General features: G+C 41.1%; 1 protein-coding gene across 3 annotated transcripts in view; it reads left to right on the top strand.

Moving 5' to 3' along the window:
• rgs8 (regulator of G protein signaling 8) overlaps positions 1–24,612 on the top strand; it is a 48,105-nt gene extending 23,493 nt beyond the window's left edge. For all 3 annotated transcript variants that reach the window (XM_061975563.2, XM_061975564.2, XM_061975565.2), the window contains exons 2-5: positions 3,872–3,982; positions 6,718–6,779; positions 13,338–13,504; positions 23,865–24,612. In XM_061975563.2, coding sequence (XP_061831547.2) covers positions 3,872–3,982; positions 6,718–6,779; positions 13,338–13,504; positions 23,865–24,059 — 535 coding nt within the window. In that variant the 3' untranslated portion in view covers positions 24,060–24,612. The remainder of the gene's footprint in view (positions 1–3,871; positions 3,983–6,717; positions 6,780–13,337; positions 13,505–23,864) is intronic.
• Positions 24,613–27,889: the final 3,277 nt, after the last annotated feature.

Below are 27,889 nucleotides of genomic sequence, written 5' to 3'. Positions count from 1 at the left end.
ATCATTTAAAATTAATGATTTCAAATATATTTATTTTAATGTATAATTCTATGGCTGGATGTAATAAGGAGTCAGAAAAAATAAATAAAAATACAATTAATTTTGATGTTTTTAGCAAAATATAGTAAAAATTTATTTTTTTTTTTTAATTAATAAATATATTTATTTTTAGGTAAGATAAACATAATACAATGTATCTCTAGTCTGGATGATTTAGTTCTTGTCACCCTGTTGTCATAAAGAAAAGGCTGTCCTCACTCAGGTCCGCATGGAGCTGGAGGGGGCGTGGCCTCCAGCTCCGGCTGAAAATCGGGAGATTTTCGGGATAATATTTGTCCCGGGAGGTTTTCGGGAGAGGCGCTGAATTTCGGGAGTCTCCCGGAAAATTCGGGAGGGTTGGCAAGTATGGTGTAGATGGCCTAGGTGGGCCTGGTTATCTAATCACCAGTCGCCTTTATTAGCAGCAGCCGGGTTGAGACACGCAGTTGGAGTGGGAGCCAGAGAGCGAGAGTGAGACACAGACGTAGAAAATACATTTTGCTGGAAAGCAAAAACCCTGCCCTATTGAATGAAAATAAAACAGTGTTATACCCTGAATTCCGGGATCTCCTGGCAGCGGGTGGTGGTCTGAAGAACCCACTAGAGGGCAACCTCCACAATAGCGCTTTTCTCTAGACACTCAAAGCGCTTTACATAGTGATACCCATAATCTACTGTTTTAAGCTACACTGGGAGCAAGGTAAATGAAGTGTCTTGCCCAAGAACACGACGGCAGTGGCTGGGATGGCGGAAGCTGGGATCGAACCTGGAACCCTCAAGTTGCAGGCACGGCCGCTCTACCATCCAAGCCACGCTGTATACAACCCACACCACCTTTTTGGTAGATATTCGCATTTAGGGTAAGTGAGTATGTGATGTCCACATACATTGCATGATTAATCTGCGTTTTTACATGAAAATGCTATATTTTTTGTGATTAATCTCATGCTTGAACCCAAGAGTGTCAAAATCCTTGACACACCATGAATACAAACATAAGCACAGCATAAGTCCTCTTTAAATCAAGGAGGCCAGGAAACAAACACAAAGAGGTTAAGATTAACAGGACTAAGAAAAGGCAACGTACCAAGACTGACGAGGCGAAGCAGGCACATGCACGTGCGGGGTTCAGGAAACGTTAACCGGCAAGGTCAAGCTGTGAGTGACGAGCCTAAATACTGGCGAGCTAATTGCGAGCAGGTGTGCCACAAGGTCCGCCTCTAGCCGAGGACGAATCACTAAAAAAACACATGTGCAAACAAAGAGAAGGCAGGCGCACACTAAAAGCACAATAATTTGCAAATCCTTTTCAATTTATATTCAATTGAATAGACTGCAAAGACAAGATATTTAATGTTCAAACTGAGAAACTTAATTTTTTTTTTTTACAAATAATCATTAACTTAGAATTTAATGGCAGCAAGACATTGCAAAAAACTTGGCACAGGGGCATTTTTACCACTGTGTTACATGCCCTTTCCTTTTAACAACACTCAGTAAACGTTTGGGAACTGAGGAGACCATTTTTTGAAGCTTTTCAGGTGGAATTCTTTCCCATTCTTGCTTGATGTGCAGCTTAAGTTGTTCAACAGTCCGGGGGTCTCCGTTGTGGTATTTTAGACTTCATAATGCGCCACACATTTTCAATGGGAGACAGGTCTCGACTACAGGCAGGCCAGTCTAGTACCTGCACTCTTTTACTATGAAGCCACGCTGTTGTAACACGTAGTTTGGCATTGTCTTGCTGAAATAAGCAGGGGCGTCCATGATAACGTTGCTTGAATGGCAACATATGTTGCTCCAAAACCCGTATGTACCTTTCAGCATTAATGGTGCCTTCACAGATGTGTAAGTTACCCATGTCTTGGGCACTAATACACCCCCATGCCATCACAGATGCTGGCTTTTCAACTTTGCACCAAGAACAATCCGGATGGTTCCTTTCCTCTTTGTTCCGGAGGACACAACGTCCACAGTTTCCAAAACCAATTTGAAGTGTGGACTCGTCATTTTTCTACTTTGCGTTTCTGGGTGTTGTTGATAAATGGCTTTAGCTTTGCATAGTAGACTTTTGACTTGCATTTACAGATGTAGCGACCAACTGTAGTTACTGACAGTGGTTTTTTGAAGTGTTCCTGAGCCCATGAGGTGATATCCTTTACACACTTATGTCGCTTTTTGATGCAGTACCGCCTGAGAGATCGAAAGTCAAGGGCTTGCCGCTTACGTGCAGTGATTTCTCCAGATTCTCTGAACATTTTGATGATATTACGGACTGTAGATGGTGAAATCCCTAAATTCCTTGCAATAGCTCGTTGAGAAATGTTGTTCTTAAACTGTTGGACAATTTGCTCACGCATTTGTTGACAAAGTGGTGACCCTCGCCCCATCCTTGTTTGTGAATGACTGAGCATTTCATGGAAGCTGCTTTTATACCCAATCATGGCACCCACCTGTTCCCAATTAGCCTGTTCCCCAGTGGGATGTTCCAAATAAGTGTTCAATGAGCATTCCTCAACTTTCTCAGTCTTTTTTGCCACTTGTGCCAGCTTTTTTGAAAGATGTTGCAGGCATCAAATTCCAAATTAGCTGTACCACTTAATGACCACTATTAGTAAATTAGTCAAGTGAATTATATTTTATATAGCGCTTTTCTCTAGTGACTCAAAACGCTTTTACATAGTGAAACCCAATATCTAAGTTACATTTAAACCAGTGTGGGTGGCACTGGGAGCAGGTGGGTAACGTGTCTTGCCCAAGGACACAACGGCAGTGACTAGGATGGCGGAAGCGGGGATCGAACCTGGAACCCTCAAGTTGCTGGCACGGCCACTCTACCAACCGAGCTATATCGCCCCATTTATATATATACGCTACTGTATTAAAATACAGTAGCGTAGTAGGCCTATGTATTCATTAAAAATAATGTAGAGGTTTTATTTAACAAGTATATTTAATATTTTGGCTACTGTAACATTACACACGGTTTGAACAGTAACATTGTGTCAGAATATTTAATATTAGATTTAACTAAGTGATTATTTGGCGTACCACTAGTAGGAGCTGTGGTACGGTTGACAATTACTTCTATAGACTATTTACAGCCAAACAAATATACAAACCCCGTTTCCATATGAGTTGGGAAATTGTGTTAGATGTAAATATAAAAGGAATACAATGATTTGAAAATCCTTTTCAACCCATATTCAGTTGAATATGCTACAAAGACAACATATTTGATGTTCAAACTGATAAACATTTTTTTTTTTGCAAATAATCATTAACTTTAGAATTTGATGCCAGCGACACGTGACAAAGAAGTTGGGAAAGGTGGCAATAAATACTGATAAAGTTGAGGAATGCTCATCAAACACTTATTTGGAACATCCCACAGGTGTGCAGGCTAATTGGGAACAGGTGGGTGCCATGATTGGGTGTAAAAGTAGATTCCATGAAATGCTCAGTCATTCACAAACAAGGATGGGGCGAGGGTCACCACTTTGTCAACAAATGCATGAGCAAATTTTTGAACAGTTTAAGAAAAACCTTTCTCAACCAGCTATTGCAAGGAATTTAGGGATTTCACCATCTACGGTCCATAATATCATTAAAGGGTTCAAAGAATCTGGAGAAATCACTGCACATACTACTTTATTTGAGGACAAACTTGTTCTTAAAATAAAGCCAATTTTTTGTGGTCCCTTTTATTTAGAAACGTATCGAAATACATTTTAGTACATGTACCAAAATATTGGTATCGGGACAAACCTATTGCACAGTAAAATGAGATAATCCTTCAAATGTAAACATTGGTTTCGTATGTATTCTGCAGGATTACTGCCATGAAAACCAGACTCGGATGTTTTTCCCGCAAGTCTGACTCCTACGGTGACTTCTCCGAGTTCCTGCCTCCAGCCCATGAAACCACTGCCAGATGTGTGAAGTGAGTTCCCATATTTTTGTTAATTTATAACCATTCATGGGCAGAGCGGCGGTACAGGGGTTAGTGCGTGTGCCTCACAATACGAAGGTCCTGGTTCATTCTCCCTATCCCCATGTTATGGATACTGTTGCGTTTTGGACTATATGTCCTACGTCGCCCCCGGTCGAACGAAAGGGAGTCGGGTTCAGATCCTCGAACCTGGACAGGCGGAGATCGGCGCCAAGAGGCGCCCAGTGCGGTGACGCAAACGATCCCGGACGAGCCCCCAAATTGTTGCGTTTTGGACCAGTTGTTCCTCCCAGGGAATTCAAGTCACAAGTCGCTCCCAAGCTCTTTACGACACTTAAAGCTGAGTAGAAAAACCACCAGAGACAGAATAGGTATTTTGTAATATATTTGCAAAGCTTTGCATATACATTCAGACCAGTCCAGCATAGAACATTCTATCGCGTCCCCAAGATGGTCTGCCCCCCCTGACCAAACCCTCTCCCCTCTTAAGTCGCAGGCAGTCATGTCTCTCTAGCCAAAACAAATGCCAATTATCGCTCTTTCTAACATTCCAAAGCTTCAAGGTTAACACACACAGTTTACTTGCAGACAAACAGAAAGAGAACAAATGGAAAAACACAAGCTGTTTTCAAATATGACTATGAAATAAAAGAAGTAACACTTAAATTCGGATATATGTAAATATCTGCCTCCGACAATACCCCCAAACAATGTTCCCTTTAATTTTCCATCTGATTTGCAGGTGTGTAAATGTTAGAATAATTATGTATACGTCATCACACAACTCTTATGCTGAAAGGCCGTTGCTATAGTTGTTATCAATTGTGCTGAAGTTGTACTTTTCTATCTGTGCAAAGGCACCACTTGTAATCTTGCTTTGCGAGTTGTCTCGTGTCAGCAGTTTGTTTCCAGACCCGGCCTGCTGACAGCCAAGGACGGACATCGAGTACCTCAACGCAGACAAAACAGAGACCGGGCGAAATCACGAGTGTCAGCACCTTTCCATTCTGAATAATCACGTATTGTGTCTACTGGGGCTTCTTGCAATAGCAGCCTCAGTGATGTTAACTAGGAGACTCCCGAATAAATAGAGGAGAACGTGGGACTGTACCTTAGAGCGTAGGGGGAAACTGTAACTGAGTGTGCAGCCCAATACATCTCTCCTCAAGAGTAAAATTCAACTTTGTCTCTGCTTGATTCCTTCTTCTTGTCTTGTGTAATAGATAGTTCGGTGTTTGAACCTGACAGTAATTTGATGTGAGTTCATGCACTGTGTTGGTTTTGTTCTTGGAACAAGGTGATGTTCATGCACATTTTATTTTGTGCACCAATAAAAAAACATATAACTTTGTCTTGAATTTAAAAAATATATATATAATAATATTTTTCACTAAAGAAGGGTTCGGTGAATGCGCATTTGAAACTGGTGGGGTTCGGTACCTCCAACAAGGTTAAGAATCACTGCAATAGATGATTAGATTAACACGTACCGCCTGTGAAATCTAATCACCTGCCAGCTGTGTCTCACCGTCAGCACTGCCACGCCCCCCCGTCTGATGGTGCTCTGTCCTCAGCACCATGGACAGAGGCGGTGACCTTTACTCCTGCAGGCAGCGCCGACAACATCTCCCTCCACTCTAACGTTTTCAGAAAATATACCAATCAAAATGTGATAGGGGAGGTAATTCTACATTAATATACTACTGTACACATTTATTCTGGCCAGTTGTGGGGGTTTGTCCGTCAAAAAACATTTATTTGGTCTGTAAGAAGGGAAATGTGAAAGTTTGGCATTTGAAAATATTTAACTCCTCACACATGCACCAATGAACTGAATTGTCAACATACACAATCAAGATGGACAATTCAAAAATAATAATTTAAAAGAATAATTTAAAATATAATCTAAAAGTGCCTGTTTCCACAAAGTAGGTGGTTAACAACACTGGCATACTTTCCAAGACACAACCACTTTAAAACAAAGACTTTGTTATTTTGGATCTATGTCTTATCAATGTCCATACACATCTAATACAATACATTAATGCCATAAATGTCTTCCTTATAAGACTTATATAAGACTTTTAAAGTCATTTTGATAGTAGGCTAATATAGCTAATATAAACACTTAGGTCATGTGTTGCCTTCATTATAAGACTTATATAAGACTTTTAAAGTAATTTTGATAGTAGGCTAATATAGCTATTATAGACACTTACACCATGTGTTGTCTTCCTTATAAGACTTATATTAGACTTTTAAAGTCATTTTGATAGTAGGCTATTATAGTTTTATTATTATATCAACACTTACATCATGATAACACTTTTATACGGCTTTTCATTTTTTGCGGCTCCAGACAGATTTTTTTTTTGAATTTCAACGTTTTGGGTTGCTGACCCCTGAGGCACATTCAACTGAATATGGGTTGAAAAGGATTTGCAAATCATTGTATTCCATTTATATTTACATCCAACACAATTTCCCAACTCATTTGGAAACGGGGTTTGTATAATAACAATATAATATACATCATATATATATATATATATATATATATATATATATATATATATATATATATATATATATATATATATATATATATATATATATATATACACATACACACATGTACACACTCTATATACAAATATATTCATTTGTAACCATAATAGAAAAAGGTTGTGTTCATTCTGAATGATATTTGTTCCTCTCTCCATCAGATTGTCGACAGAAGAGGTCGTCCAATGGTCCCATTCCTTTGACCAAGTTGTTTCTCACAAATGTAAGTATGCCCAAGATGTGTTACCTTTACTTTTGTGGGGGAGTCATCAAAAGTTGTGTGAAATGATCACTTCCTTTTTGTGACAATTGTCTCTATTTTTACTCAATGAAATCCGTTCTGGTCTACATCACTATCTTATGTAACTCTGCACTGTGAAAGACTGTTAATGCATGAGTCATACGCTCGTCTGTGACCTTTTGCCTTCATTCAAAAAAAAAACAAAAACAAAAACATCCATTTGCAAAAGTGGTGACGCTTGTTAAAAATTGTAACAACCTCTCTCTAAACTTATGTTCACCAGGTGTACTTTTTGGAGATACTTCAAATGACTTATGTATTAACTATTTGTGAAATAATTGTACAATACAGTTAATATGTACTAAAAAAGACACAACCACCCACTAATGTCAGTTAAACCCAGATGATAAATGTTGTTTAAAGATTATCCCAGGTGTAAGCTTTTTTTTTTTCTACTGCTTTACCCCCTCTTGCTTGGAAATTATCTGGGCCGATGTTTGTAGATAATAAACATGTTCAATATTTCTCCTGAAAAAATCAGGTCAATGCTAATTTTGCCAAATGAATCTTTACTCTGGACTCTGTGATTGTCACAAGCAATGATATCATGCAGTTTTATATTAAGAAAAGGGTTTTCTTTCAAATATTAACCGATACAGTACCAATTCCCGGTGCCTTGGAATACTCAATGACACAATTTCTCAGTAATTGTAATACATGTTGATTTGTTTAATAGTATATATTTGTTTAAATCTTAAATTTTACATTCAGGCTTATATAACTTTATAGTGACATGCAAAATCGAGTTTCATACAATAATACCGGTAATAATAATTAAAAAATATCAATGGCATATCAAATACAATTTAAATAACAATTTAATGCCTCTTTTCTATTTGCAGCCTTCTGAGGTAAATATCAACATTAACTTCCACAGGCTAATAAATTAGAAAATAAAAAATAACAATGAATAAACTAACCATTCAGGACTTTAAACTGCTCAGTTTGCAACACACTGATCTAATCTGATGTGCCCAAGCCAGATACCTGCCATCTTTTCTTGGATGCTAGTTCATTAATGTCGGGGCTCAGGCTTTGAGCTGAGGCAACCTTCATTATCGAACGAAGTTGTTCATCAGTCATTATATCTCGTAGTCCACAGTCTTGGGGGCGTGCTTTAAAGGCACTGCGTTTATCGTCCTCCACGAGCTGTCGTCACGTCTGCTTTCCATTCCGACAACGTGCCGGCCCAGTCACAAGATATGAGCGACTTCAGCACGCACACACAAGTGAATGCAAAGCATACTTGGCCAACAGAGATACAGGTTACACTGACGGTGACCGTATAAAAGGCGCTCACAGTGGAGGTACAAAACTTGGCTATAAACACAAAACTTGCACAAAGGCAGAAACTATGAACAATGAAACAAAAACACTAACTGTGGCATTAATAAACAAAAACTTACTTGGCATGGACTATGAAGCAAGCAGCGTGAACTGGGCATGAAACGTAAACATGGCATGAAGCAGAGTGTCAGGGGTGTGATGTCGCAGGCCGACCAACAGAAAATGAAAAGCTTAAATAACACAGGCATGATTAACAACAGGTGCGTGAGTGCAAATGAATCAGGTGTGTGACATGAAGGCAGGTGAAAACTAATGGGTTGTCATGGAAGGGAGTGAAAAAACAGGAACTGACAAAATCCAAAAAAGTACATGGCCAAACAAAACATGATCACACAGACATGACAAGTACATGGCAAGGGGAGAAGGGTCGTAAACAGCCGTCGCCTTTGGTTACAAAACAGTTCAAAGAAAAGGTGCCTGGAGGGTGGTCAGGTCCTGCTTCCCCACCGCTTTGTAGATCTCGGGTCAAGACAAAAAGCCTTTTGATTGGTAAGATCAAAGACAGCTTTTGTCCTCTTGCCGGGAACTCATGGCAACACAACGTTTTGTGATAACTTAGCTACAATTATTCTCACACTAATCCTCGCCTCCATGGCGACAAATAACGTAAGTTTCTTACAAGTATCATCTCTGCAAGACGAGGAATAGCTAAACATGCTTCACTACACACCGTAGCTCACTGAATGTAAACAAACGCCATGGGTGGATCTACACCTGACATCCACTGTAATGATACCAAGTACAGGGGCGTATCTAGTCGATACTACTACGATTAAATCGATATTTTTTAGCATCACAAAATCTTCTTTCGTGTTAAAAAAATGTATATTATGTTTGGAAACTCAGGAAATATGTACCTGGACACATGAGGACTTTGAATATGACCAATGTAATCCTGTAACTACTTGGTATCGGATTGATACCCAAATTTGTGGGATCATCCAAAACTAATGTAAAGTATCAAACAACAGAAGAATAAAGGATTATTACTGTGGGGGCAGGTGCAGTCAGCGCTGCCTGTAGGAGGAAAAGTCACCGCCGCTGTCCAATGGTACTAAAAACGAGCACCAGCGGGCAGGGCGGGGCATGTGCTGACGGCGAGACACAGCTGGCAGGTCATTAGATTTCACAGGTGGTCCCTGTTAATCTAATCATCTGTTGTCTTTAACAGTAAGTGGTCGAGAGCAGAGAGAGAGAGAGGATTGGGAGTGACGGCAACATGACAACATGCCGAAAAAGACTTTGAAAAATCTTGTTAAACACATTCAAACTTTGTTAAAGGGGAACATTATCACAATTTCAGAAGGGTTAAAACCATTAAAAATCAGTTTCCAGTGGCTTATTATATTTTTCGAAGTTTTTTTCAAAATTTTACCCATCACGCAATATCCCTAAAAAAAGCTTCAAAGTGCCTGATTTTAACCATCGTTATATACACCCGTCCATTTTCCTGTGACGTCACATAGTGAAGCCAACACAAACAAACATGGCGGAAAGAACAACAAGCTATAGCGACATTAGCTCGGATTCAGACTCGGATTTCAGCGGCTTAAGCGATTCAACAGATTACGCATGTATTGAAACGGATGGTTGTAGTGTGGAGGCAGGTAGCGAAAACGAAATGAAGAAAAAACTGAAGCTATTGAGCCATATCGGTTTGAACCGTGTGCAAGCGAAACCGACGAAAACGACACAACAGCCAGCGACACGGGAGAAAGCGAGGACGAATTCGGCGATCGCCTTCTAACCAACGATTGGTATGTGTTTGTTTGGCATTAAAGGAAACTAACAACTATGAACTAGGTTTACAGCATATGAAATACATTTGGCAACAACATGCACTTTGAGAGTGCAGACAGCCCAATTTTCATCAATTCATATATTCGGTAGACATACCCTCATGTCAGCAGGCCAGGGAAGCTAGGGTCGATATTCTTCTCTTGGTCATCTTCTGGACGGTGTGAGCCAAGACATCCAGGGGGTTTAGCTTGCTCGTCTGCGGGAATAAACTGCCGCCATTTCTTGCCGTGCTACGGAGGCCCTTTGTCCCTGAATTGCTCACACACTCCGGCAGATTCAATGGGGGTCTGGCGGCAGATTTCTTTGACTTTATCGTTGGAAATGCATCTGCTTTGAGTGTCGCAGGATATCCACACATTCTTGCCATCTCTGTCGTAGCATAGCTTTCGTCGGTAAAGTGTGCGGAACAAAGGTCCAATTTCTTGCCACTTTCGCATCTTTGGGCCACTGGTGCAACTTGAATCCGTCCCTGTTCGTGTTGTTACACCCTCCGACAACACACCGACGAGGCATGATGTCTCCAAGGTACGGAAAACAGTCGAAAAAACGGAAAATAACAGAGCTGATTTGACTCGGTGTTTGAGAAAATGGCGGATTGCTTCCTAATGTGATGTCACGTTATTCCGAGAGCGAATATTAGAAAGGCGTTTAATTCGCCAAAATTCACCCATTTAGAGTTCGGAAATCGGTTAAAAAAATATATGGTCTTTTTTCTGCAACATTAAGGTATATATTGACGCTTACATAGGTCTGGTGATAATGTTCCCCTTTAAACCTGCACGCTTGGCTCTTGTGCAGTGTCTACGGTGGAGCTGCTAGGAAGCGACTTCCACAATTACATTTTAACAGAAGTGTAGATAGAACACGTAAAAGAGAAAGTAAGAAGATATTAACAGTAAATAAACAAGTTGATTAATAATCCATTTCTACAGCTTGTCCTTTATAATGTTTACAAAATAATAGAATGGAAAATTACACAATATGTTACTGCATATGTCAGCAGCTAAATTAGGAGCCTTTGTTTGCTTACTTACTAATAAAAGACAAGTTGTCTTGTATGTTCACTATTTTATTTAAGGACAAAAATGCAATAATAAACATATGTTTAATGTACCATTAGATTTTTTGTTAAAATAAAGCCAATATTGCCCTTTTTTGTGGTCCCCTTTATTTAGAAAAGTACCAAAAAATATCGAAATACATTTTGGTACCGGTACACATGCCATCAATGATTGTGTGAGCATGAAAAAGGCCAGCATGAATATGTATTATATTTAGGAAGCCACCAGTCAAATGAAACGGCTCGACGGACCAAAATGGACCGCAAGCCCCACTTTGGGCACCCTGATTATATTACAATATACCGTGGGGGGAAAAAAATGTTGGGGAATCTTAATTTCTAACATGACTCACACTCAAATGGTTTTCCAATACAAAATGACCCATTCAGTGTTGACCGGATTTTTTTTATACAAAACCTTTTACCACATCTATTATCGTTGTGTTTCAAATGTAATCTGTCAACAAACCAAATTGAATGGGGAAAGCAGTCCACCCGGCATGCAAAACATCATGTTGTGAGGATTGTACCAGTCCAGTAGTGTTGTATATATTCACAGATGGACCATCCTGTCCCCTCTGCCCAGCATGATTGAGTAAACAGCAGGGACAAGAAGGATGAAATAACATGTCAACACGACACAGGTGCCTGTAGAAAAACATGCCCTGCCTCTGTGGTTGCACATTATTTTCATCATTTATCTTTACAAGACTAAGGAATGAAAAGCGTATTCCCGTGCTCGTTTATTTATGTGCACTAATGAAAAACAACTCTTTCCAATTTCTGAAAACGGCGATGTGTATGTAATAGAACATATCAGCAATGCAATGAAAGGTATTATCTCAGAGTGTCCTGGTGGAACTTTGGTGGGCAAATCTGCCTCACAGCCAAAGTGTTCTTGGTTTGAATACTCCCTATGTGAAGTTTGCTCGTTTTCTTGTGTCGGGGTCCACTCAAAAAGCCCAAATTAGCGTGCACTAGGGTTGTACGGTATACCGGTATTAGTATAGTCCAGGGGTCGGTAACAACAATGACAATCGACACTGCTTCCCGTAACTTCCTATCGAGCCATTCCGAATGCCATGCGCGAGGCTATTTATAGCACCGCTGCCAAGCACCAGGCACCAGTTGCCATTGTTTCCAAACGAGCGAACGATCATGGAATCAGCCGGAGAAAAATCGCATACGAGTCTTAAACCGAAAAGAAAACTGCAGTCATTCCGTGAAGAATAATCAAAAGCCTATCCGGGAATAATTATCCGTTCCAAAAAGGGTGAAAACTACGCGAATTGCACCTTGTGCAGACAAGATTTTTCGATCGGACACGGAGGAATTAGCGATGTAAAAGACCACGTTGGGACAGAAAAAGACAAGTCTAATGCCGTTGCTAACGATACAAGTCGAAAACTTTCAACGTTTTTCGTCGCCCAAGCAGATTCTCTGGATGTGATAAATGCCGAAGTTTTATTTACAATAATTGAGCAAACAAAAAGGTAATGACACCAATGTTATCTATTGGAATTGTTTAGTACTGTTATAGTACCGCTATCCTAATTGCTGTGGTCTGGAACAACATGGCATACAAACAACTATCAGAAATGCAGCCAATATTACATACAGATAATGTGTCATGAGACATGCATGTCATGTTCTGTGGTCTGGATTATGTTTTGTTATTTTCTGGTTGTTTAAGACTCTTTTAGTTCCTGTTTACTCTCCCTTGTTTGTTTAGTCCCCATGGCAACTCATTAGTTTTCACCTGCCTCATTTGTTTGGACTCACGCACCTGTTTTAATCAGGAGAGACTATTTAAGCCTGTTTTGCCTATGAGTCGGCCTGGCGACATTACTCTGGATTTACTCTGTGTTTGCTCTGTCCATGCCATAGTTTATGTTCATAGTTTCATGCTGATGTTAATTTCATGCTCTGCTCATTCCACAGTAAGTGGTGTTTGTTTTATGTTCATAGTTTACGTTTAAGTGTTAGTTTTGTTCCCTTCGCCAAGTTTTGTGCCTTCGCCTTGAGCGCCTTTTGTTTGTACCCTTTATAGAAAGATTAAATCATGTTTGACCTGCAGGCCTTGTCCGGTCAAGTCTGTTTGCGTCTCGGGAAAACAACCCTCACAGCAAGCTGCGTAATAATCCAAGTCTTGACAATGCACAACATTTTATAAAAAACAAAACAGTGCAAAAATATCTCCCAAAACATAACGAAAGTGCAACGTGAATTAAAAGTTGTTTTTGTTTTCTTCTGTTTTCTCTTGCAACGTCTAGATGGCTTAGCTGCTTTTCGGACATTTCTGAAAACCGAGTTTAGTGATGAGAACATCGAGTTCTGGATGGCCTGCGAAGACTACAAAAAAATCAAGAATTCTACCAAACTTATATCAAAAGCAAATAAGATCTTCAAGGAATTCCTTGATGTTCAGGCACCAAGAGAGGTCAGTGTGGTTTAGTCATATTTCCTTATGAGTGAAGAGAAACATTGGTTTTGCAGGTGAATAAACTGGTATACTGTATATTGTACACAGGCTCTGGCCTACTCAGTGGCCTAGTGGTTAGAGTGTCCGCCCTGAGATCGGTAGGTTGTGAGTTCAAATGCCGGCCGAGTCATACCAAAGACTATAAAAATGGGACCCATTACCTCCCTGCTTGACACTCAGCATCAAGGGATGGAATTGGGGGTTAAATCACCAAAAATGATTCCCGGGCGCGGCCACCGCTGCTGCCCACTGCTCCCCTCACCTCCCAGGGGGTGATCAAGGGTGATGGGTCAAATGCAGAGAATAATTTCGCCACACCTAGTGTGTGTGTGACAATCATTGGTACTTTAACTTTAACTTTAACTTTAAATAGCATGTGACTTGTTGGTAAAAAAAACACAGCATATCAATTGAGATACATTGGCAGTAATTAGCTGAGTCAATGTTGAATCCATCTTGTCCAAAGAAGAATGATACGACATCAGCTATAAAAAGTTGATATACATCCATGCAGATCCCCAATCTGACTCAATCAGGGCAGCATTATTTTGCTTTCTATACCATCGTCATCTAAACAGGAGTTTCAATATACAGAAAGAGATTTTATAAGATCATTAAAAATATTTAAAACATTTTCGTAGTATCATGTATTTCTGCATCCACCATTGACATCGATGAGCAGAATGATACCGTGATCCTTAATCTCTCTAAGAACATTCACAGATGATACTGGCATGGGGAGGCTATTTAGAGTACGGAGCCATATTATAATTTATTGTAGGGGAAAAAAAAATCACACTGGTTGCTAATACCTTTTTAAATCCTCTCGTCAGGGTTCATGATTTGATAATAACCCCACCACCACAATGGGCCACTCGGTTATGCAAACCAATTGTTGCAGCAGCTGTTCGGGTGGCTGGTCTCAGACGATCATGCTGGATGTGGAGGTCCTGGTCTGCGTTTGTGAGGCCAGTTGGATGTACTGCCAAATTCTCGGAAACGCCTTTGAATGTCCAAAATAAACTACTACCACTACTATTAACTTGTACAACATAAAATACAGAATATCAGAAACATTTAATCATGTCGAAAAAAATATCAACTAACATCTTTGACAATCAAAGCATGATTGTAGCAATCCACATTTTGTATTATTAATGCATGAAACTGCTATCTAAACATGGAAGTGTAGCTCATGATTTGGGTTTCTATAGATCTTTTTTTTATCAGTGATGTTGATTTATCGCGTTATATACGTTTTTGTAAAAATGTAGGATGTCAATTAAAATATGTATTATTCACATGTTGTCCACAGTTATCTATACATTAATCACAATAATTGTGTTAGGATTTGGTGGAGTGGATCCCAAGGATGCAGAGATGTGTTGTGTACAATTGTTCTTCCTTTTATTTAGGAGGAAGCACAAAGTAACAAAACAAAGGTGATGGTAGATAACACACAAAACTAAAAGCGCTAGACAAGGCTAGGAAAAATACTTAATGAAAGAAGTTAATATAAGGACAAAAATACAAACTAAAAACGCTAGACAAGGCTAGGAAAACATACTTCATGAAAGAAGTTAATATAAGGACAAAGTACAAACTAAAGACGCTAGACAAGGCTAGGAAAAATACAGGCAAACCTTAGATGAATGGTACACGATGAACTAGTGAGTTCTCTGGCAATATCAACAGGTTTGCAAGCAGTGACAAAGTTCCGGCGCTCACAGGCCGTCAGCAGCCAGGTTAAATAGGCTGCTTCTAATCTACGTCAGGTGTGTGCTGCTGCCTTGCGCCAGCTGCACTCCATACTGTGGACGAGAGAGAGAGTGAACATGGTGTGCAGACAACAACAGAACTGAGCAAGGAAATTTCAGATTACCACAGTACCCCCCCCTTCAACGGACGCCTCCTGGCGGCCTACCTGGCTTGTCTGGGAATCGAATGTAAAAATCCTTGATCAAGTCTTTGTCAATAATAAGCGATCTTGAAATCCATGACCGCTCCTCCGGGCCGTACCCCTCCCAGTCTACCAGGTATTGGAATCCCCTGCCCCTTCTTCTCACATCCAAGATGGTGTTTACTGTAAACGCTGGGTGACCCTCAACCAGCCTGGGTGGAGGAGGCGGTACCTCAGGAGGACTGAGCGGGCTGGATGCGACAGGCTTGATGCGTGACACGTGAAAGACAGGATGGCATTTGAGAGACCTTGGGAGACGGAGCTTGACTGCAACACGGTTGATGATCTTGATAATGGGGAATGGTCCAATGAACCTGGGAGCCAGTTTCCTAGAGTCGGTGGCCAATGGTAGGTCCCGGGACGACAACCAGACCTTCTGTCCCAACTGGTAGTGTGGGGCTGGTGTGCGATGGCGGTTGGCTAAGAGTTGGTTCCTGGCCGATGTTCTTTTTAACGCCGCCCTGGTGTTGCGCCAAGCCTGGTGAGCCCGACGCAGGTGTGCCGTTACGGATGGTACGTCGGCATTGGGTTGGGTAGAAGGAAAAACAGGGGGTTGGAAACCATAGGCGACGTGAAATGGAGACAGGTTGGTGGCGGAGCTAATGAGGGAATTGTGAGCGTATTCTATCCATGGGAGATTCTCAGACCAGGTTGAGGGTTGCCGATGACAAGTGCACCGGATGGCCGCCTCCAGGTCTTGGTTGGTCCGCTCGGTCTGTCCATTGCTCTGTGGGTGGTAGCCGGAGGATAGGCTAGGGGAGGCCCCCAGGGACTTGCAGAATGCCCTCCAGACAGCCGAGGAAAACTGTGGCCCTCTGTCGGATACCACATCAGCGGGGATGCCGTGCAGCCGGAAAGCGTGGAGCACTAATAGTTGGGCTGTTTCAAGAGCCGAAGGCAGTTTGGGGAGGGCCACGAAGTGGGCCATTTTCGAGAACCGGTCCACAATGGTCAAGACAGTGTCATTTCCTTCAGAGGGGGGAAGTCCTGTGACAAAGTCCACCGCTATGTGTGACCACGGGCGGGAGGGGATGGGTAATGGGTGTAACAGTCCTGCTGGGGCCTGGTGGGATGCCTTGTTCCGGGAGCAGGACCGACATGCTGCCACAAACGCCTTCGTATCTGCCAGAATGGATGGCCACCAAAAACGCTGGGAGAGGACAAAACTGGTGCGACGAGTACCTGGATGGCAAGCGATCTTTGACCCATGTGCCCAATCCAGAACGCTGGAACGGAGCCGAGGAACCACAAACAACCGACCTGGTGGGCAGCCCCGAGGAGATGTGTCCGACTTTAGGGCCTCCAAGACTTGCCGCTCGATGTCCCACTGGAGTCCCCCAATGATGTGGGTATGGGGAACAATTGGTTCAGGTGAGGAATCCTCAAGAGACGAAGAGTAGAGACGGGAAAGGGCATCGGGCTTCCCATTCTGAGAACCAGGTCGGAAAGTGATGATAAAGTTAAAACGGGTCAGAAAAAGTGCCCACCTGGCTTGGCGGGGGTTCAGTCTCTGTGCGGTCCTTAAGTAGGACAGGTTCTTGTGGTCCGTGAAGATGATGAATGGTAGCTCCGCCCCTTCCAGCCAATGTCTCCACTCCTGAAGGGCCAAGATGACCGCCAGAAGCTCCCTGTTGCCAATGTCATAATTTTTTTCAGCAGGGGATAGGCGACGAGAGAAGAAAGCACAGGGGTGCAACTTCTGGTCGGTGGTAGATTGCTGGGAGAGTACGGCCCCTACACCTGAATCAGAAGCGTCCACCTCAACAAAAAATTGGAGAGAACGGTCAGGGTAACAAAGCACAGGAGCCGAAGTAAACAATCTTTTCAGCCTCAAGAACGCGGAATTGGCTTCGGGTGTCCATTCAAACGGAACTTTAGTAGAGGTTAGCCTTGTAAGTGGCTCAGCGACGCGACTAAAATTGCGAATAAATCGCCGATAAAAATTAGAGAAGCCCAAGAATCTCTGAAGGTGCTTCTTGGACACCGGAGTGGGCCAGTCTACTACTGCTTTGACTTTAGCGAGGTCTGGTCTGAGTCTACCCTCCTCAATGATAAATCCTAAGAAGGGAATGGAGGATGAGTGAAACTCGCATTTCTCCGCCTTCACGAACAGTTTATTTTCGAGCAATCGTTGAAGGACCAACCGAACCTGCTGTACATGTTCGTCAAATGTCGATGAATAAATTAATATATCGTCCAGGTAAACGAAGAGAAACCGACCTGTCATGTCCCGAAAAATATCGTTAATGAAGCCCTGAAAAACGCCAGGTGCATTAGTAAGTCCAAAAGGCATGACAAGATACTCAAAATGTCCGAGAGGAGTGTTGAATGCGGTCTTCCATTCATCCCCCTCTCGGATGCGAACTAGATGGTACGCGTTACGTAGATCGAGTTTAGTAAAAAACTTTGCGGACTGTAAGGGAGTAAAAGCAGAATCAAGGAGTGGAAGAGGATACTTATTCTTGACAGTAATCTGATTAAGAGCACGGTAGTCTATACAAGGCCGTAGGGACTTGTCCTTCTTTTCGACGAAAAAAAATCCGGCGGCTACCGGTGCGGTCGAAGGGCGAATGAGGCCCGCAGCTATTGATGTGTTTATGTATTCTTCTAGTGCTTTGAGTTCGGTGTTAGACACCTTGTACAAACGGGTCGATGGTAAAGCCGCTCCGGCTAGCAAATCGATACCACAATCGTAGGGTCGGTGGGGGGGAAGTGAGAGTGCTCTATCCTTGCTAAACACCGCTCTTAAGTCATGGTAGTTTGTGGGCACGTTTGTCAAGTCTATGTTCTCTATAACGGCGGTAGGTGGCGGTGTGTGAGATCCTGCTGCGGAACGAAGACAATGTGTGTGGCAGGTCACACTCCAATTAATAATGGCCGAACGAGGCCAGTCTATGTGCGGGTTATGCTTATGTAACCAGGTGATCCCCAGAATGACGGGCGCGGACCGTGATGGCACAATAAAAAAAATTATTTTCTCACAATGATTACCAGACAAGCGCAGGTTGATTGGCAGGGTCTGGTGGGTTATGCTGGCTAATAGGCGCCCATCAAGAGAATACACCCTCTTGGGCACAAACAGTTTTACAACAGGAATCTTATGAAGTCTCATGAACTCAAAATCCAAAAAGTTATCATCTGCTCCTGAGTCAATGAGAGCGCAAATGTCTATTTGTTGGTTAGGCCAAGAAAGAGTACCTTTTAGTTGCATTCTGCCTGCGGCCAACGAAGGAGAACGGCGACCTCTGGTGGACGTGTCCTCTGGCGAGTGAGGGCGCACTCGTGGCCGTGCGGCGGGGCGCGGTAGTTCCTTACAGTGGGAGATGAGATGATCAGCGGCCCCACAGTATAGGCAGAGTTTGAGGCGAAAGCGGCGTTCCCTCTCGGCGGTGGTGAGTCGGCGACCTCCCAGTTGCATCGGCTCATCTATCTGCCACGAAGGAGAGGTGTCTTCGGGAACGAGATGCTCCGTCATGCAGATGGCAGGTCTAGCAGGCGCTGATTGGCTGCTAGGTGGGGCTTGTCTCCCTCGTCGATCCCTCCTCTCCTCCAATAGGCGGAAATCGATCTGCACCGCCAGCTCGATGAGATCATCCAGATTCGTCGGAAGTGACAGCGGGATCATCATGTGACGAATCTCGTCCGCGAGACCCAGGTAGAAGGCGTCCAACAGCGCCGAGGGACCCCAGTCACAGTCGGCGGCCATGGTGCGGAACTCGATCGCGTAATCTGCGACCCGTCGTGAACCCTGTTGCAGCCGGAAAAGGGATCTAGCTGCCTCTCTACCTGGGAGTCGTCGTTGGAAGATCTGCCTCAAGGATTTGGAAAAGTTTGCATACGTGGAGCTGGAGGCGGTCTGACGGTTCCATTCTGCAGTCGCCCAGGTGCCAGCACGGCCTGACAGGTGGGAGATGACAAACGCTACCTTAGCCCGCTCAGAGGTGAAAGCGGAAGCGTTTAGTTCAAAATGTAGTTCACACTGCGTCAGGAATTGTCTTACATCTTCCTTTTCTCCGGAAAAACGTTCGGGTCGGGATAGCCGCATGTTGCTGGTACTGGCGGGTTGTGTAGGTTGGGTGGATGCCTGGTCGGGCACGGTGGTCGAGGTGGGTACGACGGTGGCTAGCAGCATATTGACTCGCTCCAACATGGTGTCTTGACGCTCCGACAGTCCCTGTAGACCTCGGCTCAGGTGGTCTAGCTGGTCCCCCTGCTGGTTGATTCGTTGAGCCTGGCCTTGCAATGCTCTTTTCCAGGCATCTGTCTCTGCGGGTTCCATAGTATGGCCGGAACTTTTCTGTTAGGATTTGGTGGAGTGGATCCCAAGGATGCAGAGATGTGTTGTGTACAATTGTTCTTCCTTTTATTTAGGAGGAAGCACAAAGTAACAAAACAAAGGTGATGGTAGATAACACACAAAACTAAAAGCGCTAGACAAGGCTAGGAAAAATACTTAATGAAAGAAGTTAATATAAGGACAAAAATACAAACTAAAAACGCTAGACAAGGCTAGGAAAACATACTTCATGAAAGAAGTTAATATAAGGACAAAGTACAAACTAAAGACGCTAGACAAGGCTAGGAAAAATACAGGCAAACCTTAGATGAATGGTACACGATGAACTAGTGAGTTCTCTGGCAATATCAACAGGTTTGCAAGCAGTGACAAAGTTCCGGCGCTCACAGGCCGTCAGCAGCCAGGTTAAATAGGCTGCTTCTAATCTACGTCAGGTGTGTGCTGCTGCCTTGCGCCAGCTGCACTCCATACTGTGGACGAGAGAGAGAGTGAACATGGTGTGCAGACAACAACAGAACTGAGCAAGGAAATTTCAGATTACCACAAATTGCAATGATACATTTTGTATCTTTATAAATTGTCATGACTAGGACTATGGCGTGGTTTGTTCTCCCGTGGTGCAAATGAACATTTGGACCAGACATGGCGTGAAGGTGAAGACATGATTTATTTAAACACTATAACTACAAAAAGAACAAACTAAAGGTGCGCACAAGGCGGAAGTACAAACTTCACAAATGAAACCAATACTTGCACGTGGGTAAAAAAACTAAGGACATGAACAAAAGTCGCTAACTGTGGCATGAATAGAAACAACTTACTTGGACATGGCATGAAGTGCGCAGAGGTAAACAAAGTGTGAAGCAGAGAGTCAGGGGTATGATGTCGCCAGGGAGACTTCTTGGCAACAATGGGTTTAAATAATAGTGACATGATTAAAGACAGGTGCGTGAGTCGTGAGGGCAGGTGAAAACTAATGGGTTGCTATGGTGACAAACAAGAGTGCACAATGAGTCCAAACGTGGAACAGGTGAAACTAAAGGGTAACCATGGAAACAAGACAAAGGAGTGAAAAGCCAGAAACTAAAGAGTCCAATAACTAAACAAAAAAAAACATGATTACACAGACATGACATAAATGTACCTTTTAAAATATACACCCAACATGGGACTGGACAACTTGTTTGATTCATGCAAATGTTTGTTAAATATTATGCTTGGTTTTTTTTTGTTTCTTTGTTTTTTAAACAAAATGGACACAAACAGATGCACACACATAAACCCAATACATTTTTCAACTAGATTCTAATTAATTCCTTTCTCTCTTTCACCCATTATGAAAAATAATATATATTTTAGATAATACTTTTTTTTATCACGTTTCCCCCACTAATTTTCAATCTGTATTTTGTCACTTACCGTATTTTTCGGAGTATAAGTCGCATAAGTGACAAGAAGATGATTGCTGACGGCTTCAATATGTTTTTTGTTAAAGTTTGGCCTGAGCTGGCAAAAAAAATCCCAATTAATGATGAAAAGCCCATGGAACTTATTGGAAAAAATCCTTACTCGATGTTCCTTACTCCGACTGTCGAAAAGGAAGTTTTAGAGATTATTCAGAAAAGCAAGAACAAAACATCACGTGACATTTATGACCTCGACATGAGGACGGTCCGGAATGTAGCGGAAGAAATCATCAAACCATTCACATACATCTGCAATTTATCTTTTCAACTTGGACAATTTCCTTCACAAATGAAACTCTCAAAAGTCATCCCCATCTTCAAATCTGGAGACAAGCACCACTTCACAAATTACCGGCCCGTCTCCCTTCTGCCACAGTTGTCAAAAATATTGGAAAAATTATTTGATAATAGACTTTGTGGCTTCATTGAAAAACACACATTATTATCTGATTGTCAATATGGGTTCTGACAAAATAGGTCAACTTCATTAGCTTTAAGTGATCTAATAGAGAACATTACTAATGGTATCGAGAAAAACAAATTTGTTTTAGTAATTTTTATTGACCTGCAAAAGGCTTTCGATACCATTGACCACCAGATTTTGGTAAACAAACTGGAAAACTATGGCATAAGGGGAGTGGCAGGGAAATGGCTGAAGAGCTACTTGAATGAGAGACAGCAGATTGTTCAGATCGACCATCATCAATCTACACTCATGAACATAACCTGTGGAGTCCCCCAGGGGTCGATACTGGGCCCCACACTATTTATAATGTATATCAATGAAATATGTAATGTATCAACACTGCTGAAGTTCATCCTCTTTGCTGACGACACAACCATTACATGTGCAGGTGACGACGTAAAGCAACTTCTGGCCTCTGTAACTGAGGAGATGATCAAGTTAAAAACTTGGTTTAATACCAACAAATTGTCTCTAAATTTAAAGAAGACCAAAATCATGCTCTTTAGCAATCGCAAAAGTGAAATACCCATCAGGATTGTTATTGATGATACACCAATAGAATATGTTCAACAAAATTCATTCTTAGGAGTGGTAATAGATGAAAATATATCATGGAAGCCTCATATAAATTACCTGAGGACAAAAGTTGCTAAATGTGTTGGAATAATGAGGAGATCATGTCACTTATTGAACACCAATGCTCTGCTTTTATTGTATCATTCATTTATTATGTCATATTTAAACTATTGTGTTGAAGTCTGGGGAAATTGTTATAAATCCCATCTACAGCCTTTAGTCACTCTGCAGAAAAAGGCCATTAGGATTGTGTCCAATGTTCACTACTTACATCAATCAAATCCACTATTCATGGAGTTAAAGCAACTTAAACTGCACGATGTGATCAATTTTAAAACTGCTCAAATTATGTTTAGGGCATCCCAAAACTCTCTACCATCCAATATACAAAACCTATTCCAGGATAGAGATGCTCACCATAGTTACAGTCTAAGAGGAAACAACAAATTATATTTTCCTAAATTTAGAACAACTTTAAAATCAATGTGCATTTCAGTGCGTGGAGTCAGTCTGTGGAACAACTTAGGGGACGAGTTAAAAACCTGTTCTAACATGATTACATTTAAAAGACTCTTTAAAAAAGAAGTACTGAAGAAGTACGAGGAGGAATGAGAGTGATGCCCTCAGCACAGAGCGATGAGAGAGAGGTGTACGGTCAGAGAGTGTTTGGGCCTGTGTGTGTGTGTGTGTGTGTGTGTGTGTGTGTGTGTGTGTGTGTGTGTGTGTGTGTGTGTGTGTGTGTGTGTGTGTGTGTGTGTGTGTGTGTGTGTGTGTGTGTGTGTTTTGTCTCGTCTTGTCTTGTTTTATAGTAACAGTGGTACTATTGTATTGTTAGTGTACAGGAGCTTTTCTTGTTTTTGTTTGTATAATATTGTTCTTGTATTATATTGTTTATGTTAAATGTGGAATGAGTGAGAGGGGTTGGGATATTATAAGCATCTGCTTCATCCAACCCCTTTTCAAGCCTTGCATAAATGTCCCTGCCAAAATGTTTTTAAAAAAGTGTGTGTTGTTGTACTGTGCAGGTTTGAAATAAATAATTCAATCAATCACCGGAGTATAAGTCGCACCTGCCGAAAATGCATAATAAAGAAGGAAAAAAACATATATAAGTCGCACTGGAGCCCGGCCAAACTATGAAAAAAACTGCGACTTATAGTCCGAAAAATACGGTACTTGTCATTACGGGCTCTGGCGTAGCTGCACGTGTCATTTCCATGAGTGTGTTTGAGGTGTGCCAAGTCGACCAGAAAAAGTTCCGTAGAAAAAGACAAACTGCCTACCCTACTAGCCTAGTTTTGATTTATTGTGGGGACAGAAAGGCAGGCCCAAATAGGCAACCACATGTTTGAAAACTTGGCAACTCGGGTGATAAGGTAGTAACTTTGGTCTTGAGTACAGAGCAACCTGCCAGATCAATTTCTTCTTTTATTTTCTCATACATATATAGATATAGATATATATATACACACTCATGTATATGTATATGTACTGCTATAGAGTGTGTTGGCTCCTATGATGCAAACATGTCTTTAATGTCCGTATTCTGGCAGGTAAACATTGACTATCGCACCAGGGTGGAGACCAAACAGAGCCTGGAGGATCCTTCGCCGAGTAGCCTAAATGAGGCTCAAGCCAAAATATATAGTCTCATGGAAAAAGACTCCTACCCACGATTCCTCAGATCAAATATGTACCTGGATATTGTCAAAAGAACACACGCCCACAGCCAACGGAGATCTGTTTGATCCAATTGAAAGACAAGTTCAACGGACATGAACGTTGCATCTATATGTTTAATATTTAATGCTCAGATTTGTATTTTATTGATTCTGCAAACTTGTGACATGCATCACTGCGCCCTTTGTCTGCACCAGTTCCATGTATAGTACGCTATCCTTAAAAATGATGAAAAGTGAAATAGCTAAGTTGTATTACTCAGTTTTTTTGTAAGGTCATTCTCAACCGAAGAGCTGTCATCTGCTAAACATTACCTCAACAAAAATAACAAGTACAAGAATACAACTGTCAGAAACGTTGTCTAATGAAGTTATTATAGATGCTCTAGTATATTGTAGATCTAACATTGTTATGAAATGATAACATAATAAATAATAAAATAAACTCAGGATAATATTAACACTGTGATTCTTATTATTTCATATGCATTTTAAAAAACAATGTGCTACTACTCCTTATTCACAATGAATTCTGTGCTTCCTTATACAACAACATAAAACCCTGCATTAAAAAAAGCAAACAATATCAACATTGTGGTTGTGAAGCCGGTTGGATGTACTGCCAAATTCTCGGAAACTCCTTTGAAGAAGGCTTATGGTAGAGAAATAAAAAGTCTATTCACAGTTCTGGGGATATTTCTGCAGTCAGTATGCCAACTGCACGCTCCCTCAAAACTTGCGGCATCTGTGGCAAAACCTGGCCTTTTATTGTGGAGCAGCCTAAGGCACAGCTGTGCAATAATCATGTACATAATGCTGGGAATACTGTTTAATCAGCATCTTGATGTGCCACACCTGTGAGGTGGGATGGATTATCTTGGCAAAGAAGTAATGCTCACTAACACAGATTTAGAATCAGAATCAGAATCAGCTTTATTGTCATTACGCAAGGTAACGAGATTGAGGACGCAAGGTAACGAGATTGAGGAATTTAGACAGATTTGTGAATAATGTTTAAAAAGAACAGGTCTTTTGTGCATATAGTAAAAGTTTTAGATATTTATATATAACTTTTAACTCATGAAAAATAGGAGCAAAAACAAAAGTGTTGCCTTTACATTTGTGCTCAATGTAGACACATATGATTTTATATATATATATATATATATATATATATATATATATATATATATATATATATATATATATATATATATATATGTGTGTGTGTGTGTGTGTGTGTGTGTGTGTGTGTGTGTGTGTGTGTGTGTGTATACCATATTTTCAAGACTATAAGGCACAATTAAAAAACATTTTTTTTCCTCAACACTGACAGTGCGCCTTATAACCCGACGCACCTAATGTAAGGAATATGTTTAATTGAGCTTACCCACCTCGAAGCTATTTTATTTGGTACATGGTGTAATGATAAGTGTGATCAGTAGATGGCAGTCAAACATAAGCGATAAGTGTAGGCTGCACTATGATGGATCTCAAGTAAACAACACCAATTTTAAATGTTCCATTGAAAATATAGAACATTACACACGGCGCTCAAAAATCTATCAAAACGTTTTTAGTACGACTTTGGTAAGCTATGAAGCCGCGCCGCTTGAAGGATTGTCGGCGCAATAAACATACAAGTTTTATTATGGTGTGTGTATAAGGTAAGACATATTATCTGCCGTTCTTTTGGCAATATTATGCAAAATAAACTTTTCTTACCTTCTGGTACCTGCTGATCTTATATATACAGTATATATATATATATATATATATATATATATATATATATATATATATATATATATATATATATATATATATATATATATATATATATATATATGTATGTGTGGGAAAAAAATCACAAGACTATTTCATCTCTACAGGCCTGTTTCATGAGGGGTTCCCTCAATCATCAGGAGATTTTAATGGGAGCATTCACATACCATGGTTTATATAGGGCACAGAGTGGGTGGGTACAGGTCTGTGCCCTATATAAACCATGGTATGTGAATGCTCCCAGTAAAATCTCCTGATGATTGAGGGAACCCCTCATGAAACAGGCCTGTAGAGATGAAATAGTCTTGTGATTTTTTTCCCACACATACATATATTGCGCTCTACTTCGGTATCGAGCACTATTTTTTGGATAACCTTATTAAGACATATATATATATATATATATATATATATATATATATATATATATATATATATATATATATATATATGTAGAAGTTGCTGTCTTGCGGTTCCACAGATGTACGTCAAAGTAGCCAAGCGCATAGAGTTTCCAACAGGTTTAATGTTTTTTAACACCACCATCAAATAATCTGCTTTGTTTTTGGACTTTACAGTCTCTCTCCCAACTTCCTCCTCTTCCTGAACCCGGCCGCTCACTGTTAAAGACAACAGATGATTAGTTTAACATGTACCACCTCTGCAATCTAATCTCTGCCAGCTGTGTCTCGCCCAGCACATGCCACGCCCCCGTCTGATGGCGCTCTGTTTTCAGCACCATGGACAGAGGCGCTGACCTTTACTCTTGCAGCGCGCTGATCACAATCCCTTTTCCACAATATATATGCTACTATATATTATATGTAGTATGGATCAGTCGATTTACGGTTGGAAAGTAATGAATCAGTTGATTGTAGATCTGATACAAAATATGACCAGTCGAATTCTGTGAGACTTCTGTGATGACATAATACAAGAGTACCGTTCTCGTTTGGGACTGACAACGATATCAAATCTAAAGTGTGGTAAACGTTTGGATTTTTCTAAAAAAAAGAATGGTCAGTTGCAGGGGCGTCACTAGCTTTTAAGGACAGGGGGGGCTTTGCCCCCAGGAGATGCACAGGATACGAGCGAATGTTACGCACGAGCACAAAACTTCACAAACGGCTAACAAAGACTTAGAAATTATTCATTGTTATTTTTTTATTTTTTTTTAAATGCACGGGACAAAATGAAATGCTCCCCGGGACGATGGCTTTTAACCATATATTTTCTTTTTTTTTAATGTATTTATTCATTTTACATTTTATATTAAATGTCTTGGTTTTTCCTCCCTCTGAAAATCCTATTAAATGTTTAACAAGCCATCCTATAATAATAAAACAGCTATCAATGTAACAATACAATAAAACAAATATATTTAATGATGTTTTTTTTATTATTTTAACAATAGGCTTATGTATATTACTTTATATAGATTCTACAAGAAACACAAAACTTAAAAAATAAATGATTTACAATTGCACACACAAGGTTTTGTGCAGTTTCACTCATTGTAAAGGAAGATAATGTGCTCCGTACACCTGCAGGACCGCAAGCAAGGTCGCAGAGAAAATGCGGGCTGGAATTTGAGTGATGTGGGCATTTTCTATATGAACAAGTGGAATGGATTGGATACCGACGCAGGAAAGGGGCTCTCTACCTTACACTACGAAGTGAGGGGAAACTGAGTGAATAATAACAGGTTATATGATTATTTATTTAAACTCATATTTGGGCCACTTTATAATGAATATGTCGGCATTTATTTGTAAAAACAAAACAAAAAAACACCAAATTATTTAGGGGGGCTTAAGAATATTTTAGGGGGGCTTGAGCCCCCCTAAAAAAGGCCTAACAACGCCAATGGTCAGTTGTATAAAAGTATGGCCATTTGTAATGTTTGGAAAACAGCGATAAAGTAGTAGCAACACGACTAATCTGAGCACTCACATGTTGTAAAGGCATCGAGACACTCAAACCGGCAATGAGGGAGCTCGCAGAGCTACCAACTGACAAGACAAGGACACTGATTTGAAAGACTTCCAGCTCCAACTTAGCCACAACTCTGCAAGGTAATCGCACCTTGTCCTTGCTGCTAGACCGAGGTGACA

Source organism: Nerophis lumbriciformis, linkage group LG14 (assembly GCF_033978685.3).
Source record: "Nerophis lumbriciformis linkage group LG14, RoL_Nlum_v2.1, whole genome shotgun sequence".
Taxonomy (NCBI): domain Eukaryota; kingdom Metazoa; phylum Chordata; class Actinopteri; order Syngnathiformes; family Syngnathidae; genus Nerophis; species Nerophis lumbriciformis.
Note: the sequence above shows the minus strand (reverse complement) of the source record. Positions and strands in the feature narration are given on the sequence as shown.